The sequence below is a fragment of the Etheostoma cragini genome, chromosome 14 (genome assembly GCF_013103735.1).
Source record: "Etheostoma cragini isolate CJK2018 chromosome 14, CSU_Ecrag_1.0, whole genome shotgun sequence".
Classification (NCBI taxonomy): domain Eukaryota; kingdom Metazoa; phylum Chordata; class Actinopteri; order Perciformes; family Percidae; genus Etheostoma; species Etheostoma cragini.
Genome location: NC_048420.1, coordinates 3,670,898 through 3,690,339, shown reverse-complemented (window position 1 = coordinate 3,690,339; position 19,442 = coordinate 3,670,898). Strand labels below are relative to the sequence as shown.

General features: G+C 41.2%; 2 protein-coding genes across 3 annotated transcripts in view; both read left to right on the top strand.

Annotated features, from left to right (window-relative positions):
• Positions 1–5,770: 5,770 nt before the first annotated feature.
• LOC117957025 (sodium-dependent neutral amino acid transporter B(0)AT1-like) lies at positions 5,771–11,460 on the top strand. The gene is made up of 12 exons (XM_034892540.1): positions 5,771–6,234; positions 6,926–7,066; positions 7,213–7,350; positions 7,437–7,618; positions 7,705–7,815; positions 7,901–8,013; positions 8,207–8,335; positions 9,983–10,139; positions 10,228–10,432; positions 10,537–10,696; positions 10,892–11,054; positions 11,264–11,460. The coding sequence occupies exons 1-12, from the start codon at positions 6,036–6,038 to the stop codon at positions 11,420–11,422; spliced, it is 1,857 nt and encodes a 618-aa protein (XP_034748431.1). The 5' UTR covers positions 5,771–6,035; the 3' UTR covers positions 11,423–11,460.
• A 5,727-nt stretch (positions 11,461–17,187) lies between these two features.
• slc6a18 (solute carrier family 6 member 18) overlaps positions 17,188–19,442 on the top strand; it is a 17,652-nt gene continuing 15,397 nt past the window's right edge. Inside the window, exons 1-4 of one of the 2 annotated variants that reach the window (XM_034891775.1) lie at positions 17,200–17,555; positions 18,424–18,564; positions 18,667–18,804; positions 19,386–19,442. The exon at positions 19,386–19,442 is cut by the window's right edge and continues 187 nt beyond it. In XM_034891775.1, coding sequence (XP_034747666.1) covers positions 17,414–17,555; positions 18,424–18,564; positions 18,667–18,804; positions 19,386–19,442 — 478 coding nt within the window. In that variant the 5' untranslated portion in view covers positions 17,200–17,413. Of the gene's footprint in view, positions 17,556–18,423; positions 18,565–18,666; positions 18,805–19,385 lie in introns of both variants that reach the window. The other variant, XM_034891776.1, reaches the window with a different exon arrangement.

The following is a 19,442-nucleotide window of genomic DNA, read 5'->3' as shown; positions in this document are numbered from 1 at the left end:
TTAATACCCGTTTGAGGTGGCGCTGCGAGCTCAAAACACTGCAAATCAAGATAACACATGCAAATAGACAAAATATAATCAAATTCAGTAACATCTTCACCAATTTGACAACACATGAGCAGCATTTAGAAAGAAAAGCTGCAAAATGAAAAAACAACCAAATACAGAAATGTGCTGTATCACAGACAACAGAAACTGTTGATGAATTCATAATTTTGTGCGACAAAAATATGACATACTTAGCAGTGGTTCCCAACATGGGGTCTGGGCCCCCCTCATAAAGCACCAAAGATCAATTAGGGGCAAGGCGTTGTCTGCTTTGAGGTTGTCAAATTTACATCTGCACATATTAACTTGAATCATGATTTCACACTTACTGGATAATTAACACAAAATTCTTTTTATAAAATCAATTTAAAAGGATACATTTTTTTCAGTCAAACAAAAAAAGTAGAAGTAGAAGGCCAAACACCTCTATGACCAGCACTCACACCATTTTGTTTTGGTCAGCTAGCTCATCTTCATTTTCCTGTAGTCACTTTTTATGAAGTGAAGCCGTCCTTCACTTTTCTGTCTTCTCCTGGAGAAAATGAAAAGACAAAGTTTGCAACAGGAGAATGGGAATGGAGAGATATTCCATTCTTGATAGAGCTGGGCAGATTGAATTATTCCAATGTGTTCACTATAATTATTATTACTTTAACTTTTTGAAGTAATAATAATGTTAGTGTAAACACTAAAATTAAAAGTGTAAACACTATAACTTTATGTTGCAAGGCGTTACTAAAGCAAAGCCATGTCTGGAATAAGTAAAAGTGCCAATGACTCTATTACGAGTCGAGGAGAGCGAGTGGTGAGTGACGCTGGAGGAAATAGGCCTCAGACGGGAAACATGGAAGGTGGGATGAATCCAGAGAGCCAGAAGAAGCTTGAGACAAACTGTACAGGGGTTATTGACCGACTCAACCTCAAATGGACCAATGAAGCGAGGGGCCAATTTCTTAGCGGTACCACTGAGGGGAATGTCCTTACAACTGAGCAATACCTTCTGGCCGGGTCTGTACACAGGAGCAGGAATGCAATGGGGGTCGGCTATCCGCTCGTTGTGTTCCCGTGTTTGGAGAAGAGCCTGCCTCCATATACGCCGCATCCTGCGGTAGTGATGTTGAACAGAGGGTTCTGCGATCTCCCTCTCCTGAACAGGAAAGAGAGGGGGAGGAAAATAGCCCAGAGAAAGCAGGTAAGGGAAGGTTAAGGTTAAGGTTAAGCAGGTAATTGTGGGCGTATTCAATCCAAGTGAGTTTTTAACTCCAGGCAGCTGGATTGCCGGCGCACACCCATCGTATAGCCGACTCGAGCCCGTGACAAAGTCCAGGGCAATATGCGACCAGGTAGGGGATAAAGATGGTCAGTCAGGGGCCAATGAGACGCCTTGTATGAAGGTAAATATGGTGCAAAAGTGAGAGCGTGAAGATGCAATGTGAGCACTTGTAGAATATGACTTGAGAGCGCAGATGCGATGTAAGCACTTGCAAAATATGACTTGAGAGCGCAGATGCAATGTGAGCAATTGTAAAATATGACTTGAGAGATTGTAAAAAAAAATCTGTAGTGGTAGATGCGATGTGAGCACTTGTAGAATAGGATTTGAGGGCTTGTGAAAAAAATCTGTAATCGTGTTTTGTTTGTGTTTTTTTTCACTTGAGTCACTTTTCCAGTACAACCACAACTCAGGGATTACAACCTCTCGAATCTGTTGCTGCAGTGTGCTCTCTCGCATAACACAGCGGTGACAGCGGCGACTTCTTGCGATTCATTTGGTGCAAAACTTAGTCTGTGGAGCTCTGAGCCAATAGGACGGCCGGGGACAGCAGGGTTTCTATCGCCTGATGAGGGACAACTCTGTCCGGCTTATTTATGTTGCATGAAAGCTACCGTTAGCTAACTAGCAGCCAGCCCGCTTCTAAATACAATACCTTTTAATTATCTCAACAACGCTGGCCGAGCCCCACTAACGGCGGCCCGTCTTTGGCTGCAGGACCCTGGAGCTCCCCGCCAGTGTTTCAGTTGGACTCATATAAGTGTTGAGATGATTAAAAGGTATTTACAGTATTTAGAAGCAGGCTGGCTGCTAGTTGGCCAAAGTAGCTAGCTAACGTCCTGTTGGCCCAGAGCTCCACAGACTAAGTCCACAGGTACAAATTAGTTTTGCACCAAATGTGTCGCAAGAAGTGTTGCAAAACTCGAGAGCGCAGACTCGCCGCTGTGGGATGCGAGAGAGCACACTGCAGCGACAGATTCGAGAAGTCTAAATCACTGAGCTGTGGTTGTACTGGAAAAGTGACTCAAGTGAAAAAAAAAAAAAAAAAAAAACGAGTACAGATTTTTTTCACAAGCTCTCAAATCATATTCTACAAGCGCTCATATCGCATCTACGACTAAAGATTTTTTTTTACAATCTCTCAAGTCATATTTTACAAGTGCTCACATCGCATCTGCGCTCTCAAGTCATATTCTACAAGTGCTCACATCGCATCTACGCGCTCTCACTTTTGCACCATATTTACCTTCATAACCTTGCCCCTGGCGCAGATGGTACAGAACCAGACAAACTCCCGTACGTCCAGCCATGGAGGGCCACCAGAAAGGCCTCCAAAAGTGTGAGAGATTGCAAGACACACCTGGATGACATAACAACTTCGAAGCGTGTCCCCACTGGAGGACCTGCGAGCAGACAAAATCAGGAACAAACGTGCAGGCCACCACCGGGCTCAGGGTTAGTACGGAGTGCTTGTCTTACCATTGATTCCACCTGCCAGGTCAGGGACGCCATCAAGCAGGTGTATGGAAGGGTGGAGTCAAGCTTGACGGGTTCCTCCACACCCAAATTGAACTGTCTCGAGAGGGCATCGGGCTTAACATTCTTACTGCCAGGACGGTAGGTAAGTGAAAAGTTAAACCGACCAAAGAACAAGGCCTACCTGGCCTGGCGGGAGTTTAGCTTAGCCATCTGAATAAAAGCAAGGTTTTTATGCTCAGTCCAAAACAGGAGTGGAACAACCCTTCAGCCAGTACCTCCATTCCTCCAAAACTAGCTTAACTGCCAGCAACTACCAATTCCCAACATTGTAGTCCCTCTCAGCAGCCGAGTTTCTTGGAGAAGAATGGACAGGGGTGGCGCTTCTCCTCTCCCACTTAACATTGGGAAAGAATCCTTCCAACCCCAACATCCGATGTATCCAACTTCACCACGAACTGGTTGGAGGAATCAGGCTTTACAGAAAAAATGGGTCATGTAACGCAAAGTGAAATCATATTGATATTACCAACAGGGCTTTGTTTGTGAAGAGGCAGCGGGGACATTAGCACCGGTTCAATATAGAGGAAAAATGTTAGTAACACACTAGTGCCCTGTGAGCTAGCAGACACTAACTAGCACCGAGAAGCACTGGTCCCTACTGTTGTCTGAAAAACAACACAGACGGGACAAAATGTTGCATTTACTAGTAAACTGGTAAACGTTGTGACCGACGTACAGTATAACTGATGTGTAATTTTCCTCAGGTTACTCCATCCTCTGTGACTGTCTCCATCTAGAAAACAAGCTGAGCGTTAGAGAACAATTCTGAGGGGCACATGATTAGACAGTGGTTTATGGAGTAGTAGATTGGCTTTGCAAAAGAAAACGAGCGTTATATGAAATGACGCATTTAAAATATCGCTCAATCACGCAAATTTGATCTTGGGAAGCCAAAAATGTGATCATGATTAAAATTTGATTAACTGTGCAGCCCTAACATAATACAGCTTATGTTAATGCATTGGCGGGGAAGATCGGAAACTATAGAACAACTCACCAGAACCCCGTCCTTGGCTGATGAGTCTATGCGTTTAAATGGTTTGGACAGGAGGGACAGGAAGCTAGCTTGAACCGCCGGTTCCTCTCCACAGGGGTGAGCCGATTACATCCCAGCTCGATGGGTTTCTCCTTGGGTAACACAGAAGCAGAGATAACACTTGTAGAAGGTGAACTGAAGGTAACTCGAGACGTTAGACTGGGTGTAGATGGGTCGGCTAAGGTGGGCAAACTCGCTGGTCTCTATTGCTTCGTCTCTCTCTTAACAGTATGTCAATACGAACAGCAAGAGTGATCAAGTCTAGTAAATTACTTGATTCAGACCGACCCACTAAACTGTCCTTGACATCCTCATTGAGACCCTTAAAGAAAATGCTTTGTAAAGCCCTGTCATCCCATCCCAGTTCTGCCGCTAATTTTCTAAATTTGACAAAATAAGACAGAATCATAATAGTTGGCTGCACTGAGTAGGTTAGAAGTGGTTGCGACCACCAGTGACTAGTATCACTGTAGGGTGATCAAAAACGGTGGTAATTTCAGTCACAAATTGTAGATATGTAGCGTTGTTAGTTGATGGGCTGTTCCAAAAAGCTACCCCCCAGGCCCTCGCCCTCCCAGAAAGTAACCTGAGTATGTAAGGTATCTTAGTAGCATCAGGAGAATAAGTTAAGGGCTGCTGACCAAACACTAGAGAACACTGAAGCAAAGGATTTGCATTCACTTAACTTTCCACTATAGCGTTCAGGAACAGGGACAAAAGGTTCACAGGGCTGGAAATTGCTCACAAGTGCAGCTTGGGGACCTAACAACTAATGGAGACTGAGCAGGGAGGGTTGGTTCTCCACACTGGGCCTTTTGGCTGAGAGCTGTTGAAGGGATTCCATGAAGCAACTGAGAGTGTTGGTCGAGCAAGATGCCTCCGCAAGGAGGAGCGAAAACCGCGATTTAATTTGTGAAACTATAAACAATAATTGTGCAGGTGAGAACAGGAGGGGGGGGTGTCAAGGAGATCCAGTGGTGAGTGCAGTGCGCTCTCCAGAGCGTGTCCAGTGTTATGTTATGTCAATGTAATGTTGTAATAACAAACTGAAAGTGGAGATGGATTAATGCCTGTAGTCAATAGTGTTACATTTGGCATTAAATAACATTAAATAACAATAAGTCACTTAATTAACTAATCATTGATATTATTATTATTTTATTAAAAGTTTTATTGATGTATGTTCCAGCCAAACTGAACTTTGCCTCCTCATTCAATGCCAGTCTGCCAGACTATTTTCCTTTAATGATTCACAAAATATACACCTCTGTCAAGTCATCAACAGAGTCTGATGCTGACTTGAACTGTTAGTTGCTATACACTGTCATACAAGCAGTCCCTCTTTAACCCTGGTATGTAATAAATGACAGTGTAGGTTCAACACAAGGCAGTGTATGTTCAACTTTGAGCCTCAAGACTACATAATTCAGCAGGAAAACATTAAAGGTTCTAATCAGCTCAGTTGACATTGTGTTTTATTGCTAAATCCCAAACAAACCACACATTGTTCACACACAGTAAGGCTGGAAAACCCTTTGGGTAAATCTAGAGGTCTAAGGGCCCTAGGCCAGTTGCCCAATATGCTCAGTTGGTAATCCCGCCTTGGGTTGACCAATTCAGTTACATGGTTGCAGGCTGGTGCACTGGTATTTGTTCAACAGATATCCTCACATAGCCTCCCTTCATAATATTCTTGAGGCAAAAACTGCAAGCAGGACTCCGTTGGCATTCCCCTTCACTCCGCCAGCACTTCAATATCCTCTGCAAAGGTTATATACTCTGCAATGGTTATCTGCCTCATTATCAGCTTCAGGGACACAACCATATAATGGGTGAGTGTGTTTTAAATTAGGCGAAAGGTGGAGCGCTCCGTGGAGCAGTGGATTCAAACCCAGGATCTTCTTGTTGTATATATGGCATTGTGCTACTGTGCCACTGTTTTGTTTGTATAATGTTCGTCTAAACCGAATGACTGTACTATAAAACAGAAATGCAGAGTATGCATAGGCTAATCTGTGGATTGCATCAGATAAAGTAAAAGATCATAAACGTGTTTCATCAATGCAGAGTGCATACACTCAGCCCTCACTTTGACTTCCAAGAACAATAGTGTAACACCTCAGCTTCAGTGGGGTCACTATGAGACTGGTTCTTCCTAACCCAGGACTGGATGACAGAATCCCTTCCTATGAAGACCTGGACAGGATGGAGAAGGAGGAAGCCGGGGACAGGCCAAAGTGGGACAACAAAGCCCAGTACATCCTAACATGTGTGGGCTTCTGCATCGGGATTGGCAATGTGTGGCGATTCCCTTATTTGTGTCAAAGTCATGGGGGAGGTAAGACATGGTCAAAATGAGAAAGGTACATATTATTATGGGTTGTCCATTCTTGAATGATTGTTTGGTAAATTAGAATGTGGTTGACGTAAAAAGTGCAACCGATACCTATTTGGTATTCTTTTTCTTTTAAGTATGAGTTTCATGAAGAGACTTGTTGTATTGGTTCAGAATTATTAGATATCTTAACTGTGAATATATCTAAAAATTCTGCACTTTATTTGAGAAGATTCACCTGTCCTTTGTGCATATTTTTGTGTTTCTTTACAAAAGTGTCTGTGTTAAGTGAGTCATTATGCATTTGAAGTAATCTAACAACTGAATCTGCCAATTTATTTTAACTTGATGTTCACATTTAGGATGGTAGAAATGGGAAAGATTCCCACCAGTGAAAATTGAAAGCAATCACTCTATCAAACCACTAAATACTGTTGAAGATTGCAAATATTTTTTTGTAGAGGATTAAAATACTGCACAATTGTATAATATAGCACTATTTCAATAAAATGTGTGGTTTTAATACCCGTAAATGATGGATTTAGGATGATGTGAGGTGTTGGATGTTAACATCCACGCTTTATTTTGCCAATAAAACATTTTCATATTTAAGATGCAGAAAAGGCGTATGATTTTTCAAAATGTAACAATACAGATCTCTAATTGTACTACTTACTGAGCATACATTTTTCAGGTGCCTTTTTGATTCCCTACGTTATCCTGCTGGTGCTGGAAGGAATGCCTCTCCTGCTGCTGGAGTTTGCCATCGGCCAGCGTCTCAGGAAAGGCAGCGTGGGAGTGTGGAGGGCCATCAACCCTTATCTGACTGGTGTTGGTATGTAAAATACGCTCTGAAAAGATTTGTCCAAAGCAAAAAAAAGCAAAAACCATAAAACCATAGCACCACAGCAAGACAAATCTGTTAATGAATATCTGTCTCCCTGTAAATGTAACATCAGTTAATAATTCTGTCCTATTCAGGTATAGCCTCCATGCTGGTGTCCTTATTAATTGGACTGTACTACAACACCTTAATAGCCTGGATCTTGTGGTATCTCTTCAATTCTTTTCAAAGCCCACTGCCTTGGGCTCAGTGTCCTCTCAATGACAATGGGACAGGTATTTAAAAATAAAGAGATTGTTATTAAGAACCCAAACTTTCCTCAATATTAAAACACTTGAAGTACTGTTTCTTGCCCCTTCAGGATTTGTACCAGAATGTCAACAAAGCTCCACTGTAGATTACTATTTTTACCGAGTGACTCTGAACAGTTCGGCCTCCATTGTGGACTCTGGAGGAATCCACTGGCCCATTGTACTCTGCCTGCTAGCTGCCTGGACAGTCATGTGTGTCTGCTACATACGGGGGATCGGCACTTCAGGCAAGGTCTGTCAAACGTTTACACAAATGTGTTTTTCTGAATCACCTCCGACCGATTGCTTCATAATTTGTTTTTCTTGTCATGACCTCAGGCAGTCTATGTCACAGCCATCCTGCCTTACATAGTGCTGGCCATCTTCCTGATCCGAGGACTGACTCTTAAAGGAGCCCTGAGTGGAATAAAGTTCCTTTTCACACCAGACGTATGTTTTAAAAACTATCATAAAAAAGGCAATTATATATCTAACAAAACAAAGAAACATCAAAATCCATGCCTCATTCTTGCAGGTTGATGAGTTGATGAAACCAACAACTTGGCTGGATGCTGGTGCTCAGGTCTTTTATGCCTTTAGCTTAGCTTGGGGAGGCCTTATCTCGTTCTCAAGCTACAACCCTGTTCAGTAAGAGACATTTATAGAAGCCCTATTTTCATAACCACACAGCAGTTCTGCTGTTATTGAACTCACAATGAAGATAGTAGCCCTTAGCTGTGTGTCATTCCCACTCTCTCTTTCCTATATAATAAAGGACTAAAATGCCCAAAAAATTATCTTAAGTGTTTGTCCTGAATCTTTTTTTCCTTTTTTTGCCAAGCAACAACTGCATGCAAGATGCTGTGATCCTGTCGGCCATAACTGGCCTCACCTCAATCTATGCTGCCACAGTCACCTACACCATCATCGGCTTCAGGGCCACAGAGAAATATGACAACTGTATCAGTGAGTGAGTAGTGTAACATTGCCAGACCTATCTCCACAATACTGCAGAGAAAGGTCCGGTTCTATATACATTCCGGAAGAGGAGAAAAATACGCTCTGGGTTGTTTGCATTTCTTTACACCAACTAAATTGTCTTGGACCGTGCTAAGCTCCGGACACAGCAACGGTGGCTCTGCAAAATGGTCTTGTGAAAGAAGTTGTTATAGGTGGAATGCTCCGTTCTATTATTTATCTGAGCCAGAGTTCCAACTAGAAAGTCAGACGTTGGACTCGGACAGTCCTTATGGACACCGACCAAGAATTCCAGTATCTGAGGTCCAAGTCAGATTGTTAAGGATAATAGAGAGCAGCATTAGTCCACAGCAGTCCCGCAAATAGGTTCCAAAACATCCCAGTTAGAAAGTAAATGTTGTAACGTTAAACATATTCTTTGTAAATATTCACAATCATTACCAAAAGCGACCAAGCAGGCGTGCTAGTTGGCTTAGCGTAGTGAATGGAATCCTATGCTGCCGGTTAGCATGTTGTGTGTAAAAGTAAGCAAACAAAAAAACAACAACAACCTAATTACTTTTTTGGGCCTGCGGATTCACGAGTACAAATAGCTATGCAGATTAACACTAGATTTCCTAGACAGATATTGATTTGGGACTATATTGGGTGGAAGCACAGCCGAAACATTGTCCCAAGTCATTATCTGCCTAGAAAATTGTCTAGTCTTAATCTGCATAACTATTTGTACTCGTGGATACGCAGGCCACAAGAAGTAATTAGGTTGTTTTTGTGTTTTTTTGTTGGCTCACTTTTAAAAGCCCTATTTCAACAAACGGTGGCGTGTTCCTTTAAACTGGGATCTGGCAGGTGGGGGAACGTAAAAATCTCTAATTTGAATGTAACACTACTCCTTGTACAACTAATACATCATAGGGACAGAGTCGAAGATATCACTTAAACCAAATTCAATTCTACATCTAGTTCAATTGTTACTCTCGTTATTTCATTTTTCCAAAGCAGCCAGGAGTTAAGTTTTCTTTTATAATTATGACGTATGAATTATCAATAACAACTTGATAACCGTCATCTTGGGTTAAAATCAGCTACTACGTTACTCACTGGGGCGGCTGTGGCTCAGTGGTAGAGCGGTTGCCTCCCAGTCGGAAGGTTGGTGATTCGATCCCCGCCCCTGCAGTCATTGTCGAAGTGTCCTTGGGCAAAACACTGAACCCCGAGTTGCCGGAGTGTGAATGTGTGTGAACGTTTATCTGATGAGCAGGTGGCACCTTGTACGGCAGCCCCGGCCACAGTGTATAAATGTGTGTGAATGGTGAATGTTCCCTGTAGATGTAAAAGCGCTTTGAGCAGTTGTTAAGACTGGAAAAGCGCTATATAAAAACAGCACATTTACATTCACTTCTGTTTACGCATGTAAAGTGTATTTTCAGACGGGACACAAACCGCACCTTCCTGGGTGAAAGTCCTGTTTGTGAATCATCCACCACCTCAACCTGCCTCCTCAGGCAGAATTTGTAGCTTTTACACATTGTCACATTAATCTCGGCTTTGCTCCCGTAATAACTCTGAGAGGCCTCTACACTACAAACATATGAGTCGTAATCCAGAGTTACTAATTTGTAACATATTTTCTCCCTAGTAACATCATGACATTATTAAATGCATATGACCTTCCTGAAGACAGCATCTCTACAAGCAACTACGACGCAGCCTTTCAACATCTCAACAACTCCTCTCCTGATATTATTCTTGGATTGGACATCAAAATCTGTGACCTGCAGACACTTCTCAGTGAGGTGACTGTTTTGATGAATCTCTGTCAGATTCCATGTTGTGACTGTATTTTGCTCCTAACTGCATTACGACTAATGTGTGTTTGTACAGGGAGTAGAGGGAACAGGTCTGGCCTTCATTGTGTTCACAGAAGCCATTACCAAGATGCCTGGATCTCCAGCCTGGTCTGTCCTCTTTTTCATCATGCTTCTGTGCTTGGGAATCTCAACCCTGTTTGGCAACATTGAGGGAGTGGTGGTCCCACTGAAAGACCTGAATATGTTACCTCAGAAATGGCCCCAAGAAGCAGTGACTGGTATTCAGTTTTGTAATTAACAATCTGCATATTGACTTTACAACCCCAGATTAATTGTCTGATTCTTACACAAGCGCTGTTGTTTTTGTGGACGTGCATTTCAGGAGTAACATGTGCTGTGGCCTTCATCCTCTCTCTACTGTTTGCGCAGCATTCAGGGATTTATTGGGTAACTCTCTTTGACAACTTTGCTGGATCTGTTCCACTTCTGACCATTGGTTTCTTTGAGATGATAGCTGTTGTATACATCTACGGCCTAGACAGGTTAGTGTGTATTTAAATCATCTTGATACTTGCTATGGAATAAGCATTCAGCATTAGCATCATTATGCTGTGCCAGCTACTGAGCAAAGCTTTATGGAGATGGCTGGCTTTGCAAAACTGCTTGCACCCTTGTAAAATAGATTAAATAAAGTTACATAACACATTATAATTAAATAAAACTCTCTTGTGTGGTAGGTTCAATAAGGACTTGGAGTTCATGGTCGGACACAAGCCCTCCATCTTCTGGCAGGTTACATGGAGGTTCATCAGTCCTCTAATTGTTCTGGTTATTTTAGTTTCCTACCTGGTGACACGAGTCCAAGAAGAGCTCACCTACTTGGTCTGGGATCCCAACTCTGTAAGTGCACAAGCTCATAAAAGCTCCTTTATATTTGGGTGTATTAGTTCTGAACTCAGAACTTTTCACACTCACACTTTTGGTGCCTTTGTTCTAATGATGCGTCATTTAAAAACTAGACATATTTGTGATGTATCAAACATTTGTACGGTAAATTTTGATAGGACAGCATATAGTGGCAACAAATGATAATGTTTTGCGATTTACAGGAGGAGTTCCCATCTCTGGCATCAATACCGTACCCTTCATGGATCAATGGGATGATCTTTCTTCTCGCAGGAGTCCCCAGTCTGGCGGTGCCTGTGTATGCATTATGTAGGCTAATCTTCATTTTCTGCAGAAACAAATTAAATCCAGTGAAAGAATGAGCCAAAAATATAACAGCTTATGAAGAAGTACATTTCAGAGTATAATAAAAAAGTTTTAACTTGATCTGTTATGTTGTTCCTTGTTTCTAAAAGAAATATTCAAATTACTACTAAAAACAGTGTTTTTTTGTATCCATGCACAAGCTCTTACATTTAGACAATATGCTCATTGTTATGTTTATACTTTTACTCTACTTTGATTACATTCTTTGATGTATTAAAAAAAAAATATTTCATACGGTTGACTTGAGCGCCTGCGCCTTTAAGACACCGGCTCCCAAAAAAGCCCAGTCTGCTCTGATTGCAATAACTGTTAATTACAGACATGAGGTGTCAAGAAGCAACACTTGTCTGCTCTTTAGTTTGGTGTTTTTGGGCACTAACCATGCATTACAAATATTTAGACAGAAGATGTAGAGCAACAAATTAGCCAAAAGAGGGAGACCTCACACTGACAGAACACAGAGAGGCAGTAAGGCCAGGTGATCCAGATTTAACAAAGCAAAACATATAGAGAAGGCAAGATACCCTACATTTGATATAGGGATGTGTATGGATTAAACACACTAAATTGAACATGTTAATTTGTAAAGTTTAGAAGTACTGCTTGGAGGATTATGTAAAGAGTCAGGCAAGCTGTTAATACTGTCCTTGTAATGAGTTGTTTCATCAAAACTCGACAGTTAGCTAACAGTGTGAAGTTCTCCAAAAAACAAGGGGTAACATTTCTTGGGGTTCCATGAAGAAACTTTACTTTCCTTATTATACTGTAAAACTGTAACAACGAGCAAAAGAAAAACAGAAATGAGATGAAACTAAGACAAATATAGTGCAAACCCACAATTTACAGCAGCAGAAAATGCTGTGTCACAACTAATAGCCATGCTAACTATCAATTTAGGGATCTGACATTAGAAAACTCCATAAAACCAAAGATATGCCAATGTTAGAAAATACTAAAGACGTTTTCTTTGATTTGATGAGGATGGAGAAAGGCTGAGGGCCCAATTGAGAATTAAGAAAAGGTTTCATTAAAACAGCAAGATGAAGATGATCAGACAGAGACAATAAAACACAAAACATAACACTGCAGCTGACAGTGGACTGTATCCATGCTCCTCCCAGATGGAGTCACATGAAATAAGTCCCGGAAATAACCAGCACGTCCGAAATAATCCAAAAGAAGTTGAGGGTGGTTCCTCAAATTAAATCTTTCCCCATTGATCAGATGTTTTCTCAAGATCAAAAGTCCCACCTCTGAATTGTCAGGTTTACTCCAGGTCACAGGTATCATGGTGGTGCTTATTCTATTCATGTTTACTAGGATATCCATTTCCTTTTTCTTAGTCGAGTCTGGCCCAGCTGGGAAAGCTCCAAAAGGCAGGAGCAACAGTTACCTCTCCAGTGGGGACAATGAGTTGGTTAATGTATGCTTAATGATAGATATGACATAATCAATTCTTTAGAGACAAAGGAAGAGAGGGAGAAGGTGAAAGACAGTAGGGAAGTCTTGATCTACTCTTCACTGAGACAAATAATGAGAATTAAACAGCTTGATATGGAGTCTACGCCATTGAAATAATTTCTTCCCAACCCGACTGCAGCGTACATTAACAGAAATACTTTGTTTTCAAAACATTGTTTTTAACTTTTTTAAAATACAACAGCAAGTACAATTACTTTTAACATATTTTTGTAACACATACGGTACTTACGAACAAATAGTATCCAAGGCAACAAAGTAAGAGGGGAAAATGCTGCAGAAAAAAACAACACTGGCACCCTGCTGTGCTGCACACTCAATTGACATCTGATTTTTTTAATTAAAACTTTAATTAAAGCTACTTCTGCTGGTTAGCCAGAAGAGGGTGGTGATGTAGACACAATTATATTAAAAACCAAACTCTTTCTCAATTTACTTTAGAGAGGTCAGAACATTGTTTCCCCACTGATTTCTTTGTTTATGCTAAGCTAAATACCTGCTCGCTCTAGCTCAATCATCTCTCTCGGACTGCTGACCTTTTCCTTTAATTTCATGAATAATTTTTTGTTATTATGCACTGGCCAAAGAAGCACTGCAATTTCATTGAATGCCTGATGTGCAATGACAATAAATATTAAAATATCAATAATTCTAAAAAAGGCACCTAGCCCTAGGTCTTTCTCCCGTAAGGGCCAGAACTACCACAGAAACCCCCACACATACAGTCACTAACCATAACCCTGGTAGAAAAGAAAACTAAGTTTGCCTCTGAATGTGGACAGGCCTCAGGTCATGAGGCAGTTTGTTCTCAGAGAGCAGGACCAAAGTAACCAAATACCAACAATGCTAAAAGAAAAAGTTAATGAATAGTGTAGTTCCCTGTATAAAAACACCAATCAATCAATTTGGGAGTGATAGTAGGTTGAAATCTTAAAAAGCAAAAAGCTTTGTCGAAATCATGGACACCAACACATCCTTTAACCTGCAGAGAGCAGAGGCTCAGACGTGCACCAGCACTGAGCCTTCACAAGCGCTGCCCCACAGCTCCTCTCTCAAAGAGGTCAATATCCAGCTCCCTCTTCCTGCTACAGTCACCGTCAGCAGGGACCTGGTGGAAGATCTGCTCATCCAGTTGATGCTGAGGCTCAACCCACTGAGGGGCTACTTTGGATCTCATCTGACGCAGCAACAACTGCTAACACTATGTTTGCACATGAGCGCAGTGACTCTGGAGATCCTGAGGAAAGTCCCAGGTGTCGTTGTTGATGAAAACCTCCCTCTTACTCCCTGCAACCCATGGAAAGCTGCCGTGCTGCTCCAGAGCAGCCTCATGAAAAAATTTGACACATCCATTCAGGTGAGGAAGCAGCTGGTGAGAAAAGACCCTGCACTCCTGAACTTCATCCCTCATCACATCATCAAGGCTGTCCTCATAACAGACAAGACTGAGTCTGCAGGGGAGTTCACTCCCACCCAGACAGCAAGTGATCAGGAGAGTCGGCTGTTCTCTCAGTTTCTTCCTGAGTCTATCAAGGAGGAAATCTTTGAGCAGCATGGATCCTGGATAAGACACACAAAGGTCTTTCAGAAGGCTTTCCCCAGGATAACAGACATGGACCACAAGCAACGCTTCACAGTGCCTCGTCTTTCCAACCGGGATGTTGTGTGGGTGGAAAAAAAGTACCTTTTGGCTGATTTCTATGAGGAGGTAGAAACAGCAGCTCTGACCCTGAACCACAATCTGAACGGTTGGTTGTTTACTGATCACAGTAAAGATTAGGGGCTTGTCTCCAGCACTGAGGGGAAACATCATAAAGCTGGAACTCAAAACCTCAAATCACACCAGCTTTGCACTTTCCAGCTTATGGCAGGCGACTGTCATACTGAAAGAGGAGATCTGATCACAGACAGAGGTTTGGTGAAAGAATCTACCATCAGAAGAGTCTTGGTGGAATTTTTTAGAGGCACGAACCTCTATAGACCAGAGCACCCAAAGACTCAGGCCTTTGAGAAGGAGATCTTGGAGCACATCCACTTGTTGCTGCAAAAGGAGGGAAAGAAATACAGGAAAAACAGAGTCTTCCTCCAGAACCTTAAACGCCTTGAGGACTCAAAGAACGAAATAAAACTGTGCCGGGAACTGTGCCAGCCACTCAAAACCACACTTTGCGAGGCTCTGCCCAACACCTGGCTGAGTAGAGAGGGCCTGATGCAGGATGTTAGGATGGCCTTGGTGGCCTGCAGCCTCATAGCCGCAGAGATCCTCAACCACCTCAGGCCTACTGTTAGCTTTGCAGCAGACACCAAGCCTGCAGACTGGACTCCATATAACCTCAACATCCCAATCAAAAGAGTGGAAACGGAGCCAAAAAGAGAGCTGACCCAGCTGGAGCTGCGTCTGCAGGACAAGCGAGCTCAAGCCCGTGAGGAGCTCTTCTATGCTGACACTGAGACTACAGCGGCACAGCCTGAGAAAGCCGAGACAGCAGCACAGCTTGAGAAGAAGAAGAAGAAGAAGCTTATCTCTTGGCTCTTTAAACTGCTCAGATGGAGAAAGTCATAGATGCACACAATGACAAAGACATTAACCACAAGCATCAGGAGCTTTCTACACATTTATTTTTTCTTGTGTTACACTATTGCATGTAATTAATATGTTAAAAAAGTGCCTTAAAGATTATCAGTTAAATAAAAAGTTTTTTTTCTGCATTGTAGCCAGTGAAGTGATTGATATTAAGACTTTGCAGAACTATGTTTACACCAGTAGGTGGCAGAAATGGCTTGAATTTGTATCAGTTCAACAAGAAGGGAATTATAGCAAACAGACAGATTTTGATTCAAATTAGACACATTTTGGTGTACATTCATTTACAATTGTAAACGTTTTTGACTTTACATTTTTCACTTTTGCATATGTAATGCAGGGCTGTAGAAGATTAAATGAAAATGGGTCAGGTAAATTGGATCAATAGTGTGGAACAATAATCATGTTCATAGTGGCCGATAAAACCCATTTTATCTATGTGATGAGGGACAAAAATCCACAGTCCTCCTATTTTGCAAAACTGTATTCAAAAGTTTCTATGAAGCCAATATGAGGCTTAGACTTAGACACCGTCCGGCAGAAAAATGGCCCTGTTTCACGGCATAAACAGACATTGCTGGTTGTTTTACTGTAATAAAAGAAATGGGATACATAATTTGGTATTCTAGATTAAGCAATAAAATAAATAACTCACACATGCATTTACACAGCAGTTTTACATGTTGTAGCATTTGGGGTGTATTGTATTTGATTCGGCCACAATACTTTTTGGGTATTTTCCCAAAAGACCAGAAATGAACTTGTTAGTATCTACAGTGCAGTACATATTAGTATTTCTGTAAATCTATTTTTCCCCTGGTGATTACAATAACAGATGCAAGTTACTACTGGACAAGTAATCAATTTAAGAAATTATAGAAAATAGCAAAACATAAATGTACCTCTTTGAGCATTGCCCTTTAGTGATTACAGTACCAATAAAGATCATCACCATCATGCAATACAACTTTTTATTGTTATTGTGTAACTCTACACAAAGGTACTTCAGAGTCCTAATTCCAGTATGAATATTTTAACTGAACCAGCGAAAAAACACATCCAGGTTTGTGGGAGAACAGACTACAACTGAGCCCACAGTCTCAGGAAAATAAAGACATGATGAGTTTATTAATGATATTTTATCAACTGCAGATAAGGAATATAACAAAAACACGTTTGGCCACATAACCACAAGGTCAGTGCTTGTTTTCTCCTCTTAAAAAGCAGACTTCCCTACTCTAACATCCTTATCTCAGGTATGATCAGAAAGTCCATTAAATTGTAATAACCATTTCCATTTTTATTGCTTTAAATTGTAATTTTAGGCGAATTTCTCTTTTGTCTCTCACCAGTGTTCATGTACTCCCTCTGAAACACTCCCTGTTTAATTTAAATGTATAAACTTTGCTGTATGAATAAAGTTTGATTAATTTAATAAAGATAGAGGCAGGTAGTGATACAACTGTCATGGTGTCTTGTTACTGACTGCATCCAAATGGTGCACTTAAGGTCAGTATATCATTGAAACAGCATCACCAGGTTATCCATTAATCTGAGGTTTAGCACACTCCCATTTAAAAAAAAAATTATGTTATTCCTTCCTTCCTGGCAGCCTGATATCTTCATAAAAAAACAATACAATCCTCAAATCAGCACCTGGTAGGGCATTAAAAGGACAGCCCACTAAAGAGAGTTAAAAAAAAAAAAAAAAAAAAAAGAGGAGGAGGAGAGGAACTCTGTACATCACTTGGACTAAACCACTCAAGACACAATTTATTTTCCCACACACTAAGCTGAGGTCAGCTGGAGAATTTTGGACCAATCAAAAATAAATACCACCGGGTTGAGGTGTATAATTTAAGATTAGGAGAGTTGCATCCTTGTAACAGAGGTGGAATTGTGCTAAGCCTTTTTTCCAGCGAGGATGGGCAAAACAAAAGACTCCGGAGTGCAGGAGAGACCCAAATGGGACAACAAGGTTCAGTACCTGTTAACATGTATTGGCTTTGCAGTGGGACTTGGAAACGTCTGGCGTTTTCCTTACCTGTGCCAAATTTATGGAGGAGGTAAGATGCCACTTATAAGCTAACATATGAGCTGCTGAGCTAGCTTATATTCGCACGATTGCACATTGACACAGTTTATTTAATTTATCTGTTAAAGATTTACAAGTTTTATTACTCATGCAATTTTTCCAATGTATTTCTTTTATTTTTCAGACTATTTTTTCCAATAAAAGGAATTGAATTGCAGCATCCCTTTAGATTATTTTTGCCTCGGTATAATTAGTAATTAGCAAATGGACTATGCCAGTCCTTGTCAAAATGGTGAGCCGTATCTGTGTTTGATTGATCATGCTTAACATCAGGGATTGTTTTCGCTCAGCTGCCCAAATTCCTGTTCTGATTTCCACATACTTCCCAGTGAGATCTCTTAAGTCCCAAACCCACAGAATCCTAAATGGTCAGAATTTAGTTAGCAAAAAGCCAATCCTGTAAATGTGCAATGGGTTTCACCTTCACATATTGACTCGGAGATTCCTGTTTCCCACAAGCACTCAGCTGATCCTCCATTTGACCTTGGCTTATTGATCAATTAGACACCTTTTTCTTGAGTACCTTTAGCCTTATACAGTGTGTTATTTGAAACAGTGGTGGTCTTAATACAGTTTTTAAAAAGCCTGACGGTGTTTTCGGCCACTTGGAAAACCACAATAAATTCATCAGCAAGTGTTTAAAGTAATTCAGTTCTTGGAGGTCTTTTGTATGAAGTTATCATTTCACTAACATGGTTCAAACAGACACCTGATTGATTTTTATGATTATTAACCTTATTTTAAATGTTCTCTGCAAAGTGTGTTGATGAATACTAAGGGCTGAGGAGTAATCTAGCTGATGTTTAACTGTGAGGTAAATGTTTACTTTCTGTCTTCAGGTGCATTCCTCATCCCTTACCTGATAGCACTGGTGTTTGAGGGCCTCCCCCTGCTCTACCTGGAGCTGGCTATAGGACAGAGGCTCCGCATGGGCAGCATCGGTGTCTGGAACTCCATCTCACCACTACTGGGTGGAGTCGGTGGGGGGCCTAGAAATATTAGCAACATTTAATAGGTTATTTATTTGTCAGTTTATTTTTTTATTTGTGGTATTTAAAATGTCCGTTATTTCCTGTGTGTAGGAATTGCCTCCATGTTGGTGTCATTCCTGGTAGGCATTTTCTACAACACCATCCTGGCCTGGGTGCTGTGGTATTTATTTCACTCGTTCCAAAACCCCCTGCCTTGGAGCCAGTGTCCACTCAATGATAACCTCACAGGTGACAAGAAAACCTACCAATCATTCTAGCTGCTCTTGATACATTTTACACACCTGCTCTTGCCACTGCAACACTGACAGAAGTATTTCCTATATCATGTATAATATATACTGTATCAAATGGTTTGAGAAACTAGCATAATTGTAATAACTTTATGAGATGCAGAGGGACTCTTAACATTCTGGCTCTATGTGGCAATCCAGGTCAGATTTTATTTTTTAGATTGGATTTTTGTGGTTTTATGACACAAAGGGATTCTGCACCAAACGTATAGAGAGCATGCTTTAGATCAGCGAAAGATAGTCGAATGAGTCACAGACCGAAAGCAAAAATCATTACGATCTCATTTGTTTTCCGTAATCATAATAAATGCTATTCATTTTACACGTTGTAAATGCAGCTATGCAGGAACACATCTCTGATGGAATAAAAAAGAAATGTTTACTCTAAACATACAGTAGATTAACTCTGTTACAAACGCTGATGCATGTTTAATCCCCCCCTAAAAAAGTAATAATGTTCAGATTATTACTTAGAATGTCATAGATGTCATGTTCTCGCTTGTGTCTGCATCCAAATAGGCTATAATGTGGAGTGTGAGAAGAGCACTCCAGTGAACTACTTTTGGTACCGTGAGA

Excerpts from the sequence above, each read along its gene's own strand:
- LOC117957025 (XM_034892540.1), top strand. The coding sequence starts at position 6,036 with ATGAGACTGGTTCTTCCTAACCCAGGACTGGATGACAGAATCCCTTCC. Across the intron at positions 7,067-7,212 it reads CCCTTATCTGACTGGTGTTG|GTATAGCCTCCATGCTGGTG; the intron begins GTATGTAAAATA and ends TGTCCTATTCAG. Across the intron at positions 10,697-10,891 it reads TACATCTACGGCCTAGACAG|GTTCAATAAGGACTTGGAGT; the intron begins GTTAGTGTGTAT and ends CTTGTGTGGTAG.